Below are 9,171 nucleotides of genomic sequence, written 5' to 3' on the forward strand. Positions count from 1 at the left end.
GGGTGACAGAGCGAGACTCCGTCTCAAAAAAAAAAAAAAAAAAAAGATATATCTTTTCTTTCTTAGCACAGTACCTGCCGAGAGTAAGTGAGATGTCCTGACCTCTGCAGGCGTCCAAGGCTCTCCTTCCCTGGACCTGTTTCCACACGTATAAAGGGGTGCATGGGCAGCAGCCCACCTCTCAGCTTCCTTTCAGTCATTGTATTCTGTGACCCCTTTTCCTCACCTCTGCCTGCTTCCTCACAGCTTGAGGCAGCCCTGGGTGAGGCCAAGAAGCAACTTCAGGATGAGATGCTGCGGCGGGTGGATGCTGAGAACAGGCTGCAGACCATGAAGGAGGAACTGGACTTCCAGAAGAATATCTACAGTGAGGTGGGGACTGTGCTTTGCAGGCCAGAGAGCTGGGACTGGGTGATGACAGACTTGGGCTGGGCTAGGGGGGACCAGCTGCATGCAGAGCTCGCCTTCCTGCGTCCCTTGCCCTAGTGGACAGGGAGTTGGGGGTAGCCAGCATTCAGCAACCAGGTTAAAGTAGGGCTGGTAGTGGCTCATGGAGTAGGGCTGGGCAGGGAGTCCCGCCCCTGAGTCTTGGCTTCCCAGGAGCTAATTCTGATTTTGGTTTATGTGTCCTTGTTCCAACCCTTCCAGGAGCTGCGTGAGACCAAGCGCCGTCATGAGACACGGCTGGTGGAGATTGACAATGGGAAGCAGCGTGAGTTTGAGAGCCGGCTGGCGGACGCCCTGCAGGAACTGCGGGCCCAGCATGAGGACCAGGTGGAGCAGTACAAGAAGGAGCTGGAGAAGACATATTCCGCCAAGGTGCTTGCTCTCCCCTGGTTCCCTCACTACCTCTGCCCTCGGCAGCCCTACCCTTGCCCACACTGGGCTATTCCTTGGGATCAGGCAGATGGTGGCGGGGAGCTTAGGGCGGCTCAGGACCTGAGGCTATAGCAGTGATGTCCAACTCAGGCCTGTGCCTCCACCCCTCCCGGTCACCACAGTCATAACCTTGTGTCCTCCCCTCCAGCTGGACAATGCCAGGCAGTCTGCTGAGAGGAACAGCAACCTGGTGGGGGCCGCCCACGAGGAGCTGCAGCAGTCTCGCATCCGCATCGACAGCCTCTCCGCTCAGCTCAGCCAACTCCAGAAGCAGGTGATACCCCACCTCACCCCTCCCTCCAGCACTTTGGGAGTCTGGGCAGGATGCAGGCCGGAAGCCTGGGGTTGGGGGTGGGGGGTTCCTGAGGAGGAGAGGGATGAAATGTGTCCCCAGGACCACAGAGAAGGGCCGAAGGATATGGAGTCAGATGGCCTGTGTGCTGTTTCTATACACTCTTACCTCACCTCCACTTCTCAGGGCTTTGGTTTTCACATTCAAAAATGGAGGCTGTTCTTAATCTCCCCAACCCAGAGTTACCATAAGACTCTGCAATGTGAGGTGTTAAAAGCATCAGTATTGTTCTAGCTGGCTGTGCCATTTGTGACAGGAGAAAAAGGGTCTAGCCTCAGAACGAGAGGTTTCAGTTAGACAAGGGGAAGGACTTCCCAGTTTCCAGCCAAGACTATGTTTAGAGCTTGTGATGGGCTCTGATAAGGGCTCTGGGGAAGCCTCTGATTGCAGATCCTGGAGAGGGTAGCCAGGTGTCTCCTACGCCGACCCACGTCCCTCCTTCCCCATACTTAGGGCCCTTGGGAGCTCACCAAACCCTCCCACCCCCTTGCAGCTGGCAGCCAAGGAGGCGAAGCTTCGAGACCTGGAGGACTCGCTGGCCCGTGAGCGGGATACCAGCCGGCGGCTGCTAGCGGAAAAGGAGCGGGAGATGGCCGAGATGCGGGCAAGGATGCAGCAGCAGCTGGATGAGTACCAGGAGCTTCTGGACATCAAGCTGGCCCTGGACATGGAGATCCACGCCTACCGCAAGCTCTTGGAGGGCGAGGAGGAGAGGTGGGCTGGGGAGATGTCAGGGAGGTGCTGGCGGTATCCTCTGGCTGGCGAATAGCCTCGACTAGACCCCCACTTGGTCTCCCTCTTCCCAGGCTACGCCTGTCCCCCAGCCCCACCTCGCAGCGTAGCCGCGGCCGTGCTTCCTCGCACTCATCCCAGACACAGGGTGGGGGCAGCGTCACCAAAAAGCGCAAGCTGGAGTCCGAGAGCCGCAGCAGCTTCTCACAGCACGCACGCACTAGCGGGCGTGTGGCCGTGGAGGAGGTGGACGAGGAGGGCAAGTTTGTCCGGCTGCGCAACAAGTCCAATGAGGTAGGCTCCTGGTCAGGGTCTAAGGGGATACAGCTGCATCAGGGAGAGAGTGGCAAGACAGAGGGATGGCATGTGGAGAGAGGAACATCCCTCCCCTCAGAGGGTGGACCAGGGTGAGCCTGTATATCTCCTCCACACTCTGGTTCCAGGCCTGGCTCCTGGACTCTTTGGCTGTGAGACCTTGAGCAGGTTATTTAACCTCTCAGAGCATCAGTTTCCTCATCTGTAAAATGGGGACGAATAATGATCCCTAAGTCTTTGAGTTGTCAGGAAGATGAAAGATAAGATATCCGTGTGCCTGGCTCTGCGTATATGTCCACAGATCATGGCTATTATCCCCAGGGGGAAGGACGGTGACAGGGGTGGGTGTAGATGGAAGGAGAGGCCTCAATTGCAGGTGGGCAGAGGGCTGGGCCCTTGAGCAAGATAGACCCAAGAGCCTGGTTGAGCCTCCCCCACCTTCCTCTTCCCTATCTTCCTGGCAGGATCAGTCCATGGGCAATTGGCAGATCAAGCGCCAGAATGGAGATGATCCCTTGCTGACTTACCGCTTCCCACCAAAGTTCACCCTAAAGGCTGGGCAGGTGGTAACGGTGAGTGGCAGGGCACTTGGGACTCTGGGGAGGCCTTGGGTGGCGATGGGAGCACTGGGGTAAGTGTCCTTTTCTCCTCTCCAGATCTGGGCTGCAGGAGCTGGGGCCACCCATAGCCCCCCTACCGACCTGGTGTGGAAGGCACAGAACACCTGGGGCTGCGGGAACAGCCTGCGCACGGCTCTCATCAACTCTACTGGGGAAGTAAGTAGGCCTGGGCCTGGCTGCTTGCTGGACGAGGTTCCCCCTGGTGGCCAACATCGGAGCCAGCTTCCCCCAACCCAAGTTAGTCAATTCAGGGCCCCTTTCTAGAGCTCTCTGTTGCAGGCCCCAGACTTCCCCACCCAGTAGGCAAACCAAAAGATGCTTCCTCAACAGCACAAGGGGTAGAAGTTAGACTGTGAGGATTGTTAAAGGCAGAGCCATACTCCTACCCGGAGAGCTTGACAGTGTCCCTCTGGAGTGGAAATGAGTTCCTTAGCTCCATCACCACAGAGAACAGAGTAAGAAGCAGGCCGGACAAAGGGCAGGCCACAAGAAAAGTTACAGGTGGTCACTGGGGTAGACATGCTGCACAACCCTTCCCTGGCCCTGACCCTTGGGCCTGGTCCCATGTCCTTGCCAGGAGGTGGCCATGCGCAAGCTGGTGCGCTCAGTGACTGTGGTTGAGGACGACGAGGATGAGGATGGAGATGACCTGCTCCATCACCACCACGTGAGTGGTAGCCGCCGCTGAGGCCGAGCCTGCACTGGGGCCACCCAGCCAGGCCTGGGGGCAGCCTCTCCCCAGCCTCCCCGTGCCAAAAATCTTTTCATTAAAGAATGTTTTGGAACTTCACTCGCTGGCCTGGCCTTTCTTCTCTCTCCTCCCTATACCTTGAACAGGGAACCCAGGTGTCTGGGTGCCCTACTCTGGTAAGGAAGGGAGTGGGAACTTTCTGATGCCATGGAATATTCCTGTGGGAACAGTGGACAAGGGTCTGGATTTGTCTCCTGGGAAAGGGAAGGGAGGACAGACGTGGGGCATGCCCGCCCTGCCTCTCTCCCCCATTCCTGTTGCATGCATATCCTCTCATTTCCCTCATTTTTCCTGCAAGAATGTTCTCTCTCATTCCTGCCCCCCATCCAATTAATAGTGCATGCCTGCTGCCCTACGAGCTTGCTCCCTTTCTCTCTTCTTTTCCTCTTAAGCTCAGAGTAGCTAGAACAGAGTCAGAGTCACCTCTCTGGTTCTCTGTCCCCAAGTCTTCCTGAGCCTTCCCCCCTTTTATGTCTTCCCTCCCCTCCTCCTGGCCCCTGGCCTCCCAAAGCCCTGTTGCCCGCTGGCTCCTTGGGCACAGAACCCCACCTTCCTCCTGGCGGCTAGGAGCCTGCAGGAGCCTGGACCCTGGTTGGGCCTGAGTGGTCAGTCCCAGACTCGCCGTCCCGCCTGAGCCTTGTCTCCCTTCCCAGGGCTCCCACTGCACCAGCTCGGGGGACCCCGCTGAGTACAACCTGCGCTCGCGCACCGTGCTGTGCGGGACCTGCGGGCAGCCTGCCGACAAGGCATCTGCCAGCGGCTCAGGAGCCCAGGTGGGCGGACCCATCTCCTCTGGCTCTTCTGCCTCCAGTGTCACGGTCACTCGCAGCTACCGCAGTGTGGGGGGCAGTGGGGGTGGCAGCTTCGGGGACAATCTGGTCACCCGCTCCTACCTCCTGGGCAACTCCAGCCCCCGAACCCAGGTGAGTTGTCTTTGCTTTGTCTCCAAACCCTGCAGGTGGGTCACTGGTCATCGAGGGGTAGGACGAGGTGGCCTTGCAGGGGGGAGAGCCTGCCTTCTCTTCCGCAGCCCGGGGGAGTGGGAGCCTCCTCCCCACAGCCTGAGTCCTAGACAGCCCACCCCTGCTTCCTGCCCCTCTTGTCTGAGCCCCAGACTGGAGGACAGGGTCAGGGCTGGAGTGTGAGAGATGGGGGAGATGCTACCTCCCTTGTAGGAGCCAGGGGAGGGAGGGTCCGGGTCCAGGCCCTGCTGCTCACACCCCTCTCCTCTGTCTTCTCTCGTAGAGCCCCCAGAACTGCAGCATCATGTAATCTGGGACCTGCCAGGCAGGGGTGGGGGTGGAGGCTTCCTGCTTCCTCCTCACTTCATGCCCACCCCCTGCCCTGCACCTCATGGGAGGGGGCTTCAAGCCAAAGAAAAATAACCCTTTGGTTTTTTTCTTCTGTATTTTTTTTTTTCCAAGAGAAGTTATTTTCTACAGTGGTTTTATACTGAAGGAAAAAAAAAACAAAAAAAAAAAAAAAAAAAAAAAAAAGCATCTATCTCAATCCTAATTTCTCCTCCCTTCCTTTTCCCTGCTTCCAGGAAACTCCACATCTGCCTTAAAACCAAAGAGGGCTTCCTCTAGAAGCCAAGGGAAAGGGGTGCTTTTATAGAGGCTAGCTTCTGCTTTTCTGCCCTGGCTGCTGCCCCCACCCCGGGGACCCTGTGACATGGTGCCTGAGAGGCAGGCATGGAGGCTTCTCCGCCAGCCTCCTCTGGACAGCAGGCTCACTGCCAGGCCAGCCTCCAAGAGGGAGAGAGAGAAAGAGAGAGGACGGCTTGAGCTGGGCCCCTGGGCTTGGCCTCCCGTGATTCCACTACACCTGGCTGAGGTTCCTCTGCCTGCCCCACCCCCAGTCCCCACCCCTGCCCCCAGCCCCGGGGTGAGTCCATTCTCCCAGGTACCAGCTGCGCTTGCTTTTCTGTATTTTATTTAGACAAGAGATGGGAATGAGGTGGGAGGTGGAAGAAGGGAGAAGAAAGGTGAGTTTGAGCTGTCTTCCCTAGCTTTAGAGCCTGGGTGGGCTCTGTGCAGTCACTGGAGGTTGAAGCCAAGTGGGGTGCTGGGAGGAGGGAGAGGGAGGTCACTGGAAAGGGGGAGAGCCTGCTGGCACCCACCGCGGAGGAGGAAGGCAAGAGGAGGTGGAGGGGTGTGCCACTGTTTTGGCAAACACTAAAGAACCCTTGCCTTCCCATTTCCCGTCTGCACCCCTTCTCTCCTCCCCAAATCAATACACTAGTTGTTTCTACCCCTGGCTGCTGTGGTGTCTTTGTTGGTGGACGTCACTGTGTGTACTGAGATGCGGACTCGCGGGCACGCGCACGCACACACACACACACAGCGCCACACGGTCACTGCATCCTCCTGCTCATTGCTGCCCAGTCCTGCCCTGCTCCAGGGAAAACAATTAGAGATCAGAGCACTTTGGGTGCACATCTGAGCAGTCGGTGGTGGCTGAGGGGGAAAGGCTTTGATATAAGCATCACCACCCACTGTATGACTCCCTCCCAGTGGAAGCCCTTCAGAGAAGCAGAGCCTGAAGGAGGGCGTTTGCTAACTAACTTCCCGCATCCACCAGCATTTACTGAGTGCTTTCTCTGTGCTGGGCCCTGAATGAAACATGAATATAAGACATATGATACAGATCCAGTCTGAGGGTGGTGACCTATCAGGACGTAAGGACAAGGACACCCAGGGAGGAGGGAACAGAAGCTGCAGGAGAGGGCAGAGGAAAGGAGCAGTTGATGTCGCTTTGTGCCACGTTGTGCTTGGGGGATTGGGAAATGAACAAAACAAGATGCCCACTGTCCTCAGGGAAATTACACCCCAGTGGGAGTCAGAAAACAGACTGCAGACAAAGGGACGTGTTAGACCAAGTAGGAGCCTCGGAGGGGGCTCCAACCTGGGGGAATGAGGTGCCCAGACTGAGGGGAGAGGCCCCAAACAGGGAACATGAGCCAGCCTTTCTCTGGCCCTTCCTAGTTTCCAAAGCATTTCTGCAGCATCTCATTTGGCCTTCGTGCTGTCTTGAGAGGTAGGTATTGTCTGCTAGGCCCCTGGAACTCAAGCCACTCAGCTCGAAGGTGGCACAGATCCCAAGACTCTGGAAGTTTATGTTTCCTGGGCAGAGTTGAGCCTGCAGTCAAGAGTCAGTGAGAAAAGGGCATGTCTGGCTGGGATCGTGGGAAAACATGTGAGAAAGCAAAATTACTGAGAGGAGAAGGGCCCCTGAGGTCATGCTGGACACTCCTGATTCCACCACAGTGCGTTTAGGGAAGGGAAGTTGAAGGAGGTTTGAGGAAGGGGTCCCTGCTGGGGTTGGCAGTTTCCAAGAAGGAAACCCTTCCTCTCCTAGGCCTCAGCAAAGACCCTGACGCCCCACAGATGTGGGGTCTTAGATGTCAGCGAGGAAGTCGGTGTTTCCCAAAGTGAGGACACCCACCTGCACTTCCTGAGCCGGGCACCTTGGGGCGCCAGAGCCCCACCACGGTGGCACCCGCGCATCCTGGCCGGGGGGGGTCCTATGCTGCTCAGCTGAACCCTGGTGAGCTGGCTGCACGGGCACTGTGGGCTGGGGAACACTAGGGGCAGCAGGCGACATTCCTAGCTCTTGAGGAGGAGGGCTGAGGACACAGGACCGCACGCAAACACTGCCCTAAAGCTGACAGCGCAGCGGGGGCAGCAGCCGGGGACTCAGCAGTTAAGGCGTCCGCACACGTGGTCACCTCACATGATGCTCACAGCACAAGTCAGCACTCAGCAGCCACATTTCATTATGTAAAAAAAAATTGTTGTTGTTGTTAAAATGTAATACATGCCTGGCCTAGCGTGGTGGCACGCACGCCTCTAGTCCCAGCAACTCCCGGCCTGAGGCAGGAGGATTGTTTGAGTCCAGGAGTTCTCGGCCAGCTTGGGCAACAGCAACAACAAAAATATATATCATATGGTAAAATTCAAACCACAGGTAAGGGATGGGAGCAGTGGCTCACGCCTGTAATCCCAGCACTTTGGGTAGCTGAGGCAGGCGGATCATGGGTCAGGAGTTCGAGACTAGCCTGGCCAACGTGGCAAAACGTCTCTACTATATAAAAATTAGCTGGGTGTGGTCGTGCGTGCCTGTAATCCCCGCTATTTGGGAAGCTGAGGCAGGAGGATCGCTTGAACTGGGTGGCGGAGGTTGCAGTGAGCCGAGATCACGCAACTGCACTACAGCCTCTACAGCCTGGGCGACAGAGTAAGACTCCCTCTCAAAAAAAGAAAAAAAAAAGTTAATATGTTGCTCAGGGTATTTATTTATCTATTTATGAGACAGAGTCTCACTCTGTCACCCAGGCTGGAGTGCAGTGGCACAATCTCAGCTCACTGCAAGCTCCGCTTCCTGGGTACATGCCATTCTCTTGCCTCAGCCTCCCAAGTAGCTGGGACTACAGGCGCCCGCCACCATGCCCGGCTAATTTTTTGTATATTTAGTAGAGATGAGGTTTCACTGTGTTAGCCAGGATGGTCTCGATTTCCTGACCTCGTGATCCACCCGCCTTGGCCTCCCAAAGTGCTGGGATCACAGGCATGAACCACTATGCCTGGCCTTATTTATTTATTTTTAATAATTTTTTTAAAGAAAACAGGTAAGAACAAATAATTTTTTTTTTTTTTTTTTGAGATGGAGTCTGGCTCTGCCGCCCAGGCTGGAGCGCAGTGGCTGGATCTCAGCTCACTGCAAGCTCCGCCTCCTGGGTTTATGCCATTCTCCTGCCTCAGCCTCCCGAGTAGCTGGGACTGCAGGCGCCCGCCACCTTGCCCGGCTAGTTTTTTTTGTATTTTTTAGTAGAGACGGAGTTTCACCGGGTTAGCCAGGATGGTCTCGATCTCCTGACCTCGTGATCCGCCCATCTCAGCCTCCCAAAGTGCTGGGATTACAGGCTTGAGCCACCGTGCCCGGCAAATAATTTTTTTTAAATCCATTTCTTTCTTTCTTTTTGTTTTTTTTGAGACAGAGTCTCGCTCTGTCACCTAGGCTGGAGTGCAGTGTCTTGATCTCAGCTCACTACAGCCTCCACCTCCTGGGTTCAAGCAATTCTCCTGCCTCAGCCTCCTGAGTAGCTGCCATTACAGGCATGTGCCACCACACCCGGCTAATTTTGGCATTTTTGGTAGAGACGGGGTTTCACATGTTGGCCAGGTTGGTCTCGATCTCCTGGCCTCAAGTGATCTGCCCACCTCGGCCTCCCAAAATGCTGGGATTACAGGCGTGAGCCACCACACCTGGCCTAGAAAGATTATCTTTTTCTTTTCTTTATTTCTTTTTTTTTTCTTTTCTTTATTTCTGAGACAGAATCTCACTCTGTTGCCCAGGCTGCAGTGCAGTTGTGCGATCTCAGCTCACTGCAACCTCTGCCTCCTGTTTCCCAGTGATTCTTGTGCCTCAGACTCTGAAGTAGCTGGGACTACAGGAATGCACCACCACACCCAGCTTCCTTCCCTCCCTCCCTCCCTCCCTCCCTCCCTCCCTCCCTCCTT

The 9,171-nt window shown here is 56.0% G+C and overlaps 1 protein-coding gene across 1 annotated transcript; it reads left to right on the plus strand.

The window, feature by feature from the left end:
* Positions 1-192: 192 nt before the first annotated feature.
* On the plus strand, positions 193-5,902 carry LOC111533712 (prelamin-A/C; the record flags this gene model as incomplete). Its single annotated transcript, XM_026450315.1, has 10 exons — positions 193-372; positions 649-819; positions 1,028-1,153; positions 1,725-1,945; positions 2,038-2,257; positions 2,743-2,850; positions 2,935-3,054; positions 3,476-3,565; positions 4,303-4,572; positions 4,895-5,902. Coding segments are annotated over 10 exons (1,533 nt in total), but the record flags the coding sequence as incomplete, so codon positions are not given.
* Positions 5,903-9,171: the final 3,269 nt, after the last annotated feature.

The sequence above is a fragment of the Piliocolobus tephrosceles genome, unplaced genomic scaffold (assembly GCF_002776525.5).
Source record: "Piliocolobus tephrosceles isolate RC106 unplaced genomic scaffold, ASM277652v3 unscaffolded_17429, whole genome shotgun sequence".
In the NCBI taxonomy this organism is placed as follows: domain Eukaryota; kingdom Metazoa; phylum Chordata; class Mammalia; order Primates; family Cercopithecidae; genus Piliocolobus; species Piliocolobus tephrosceles.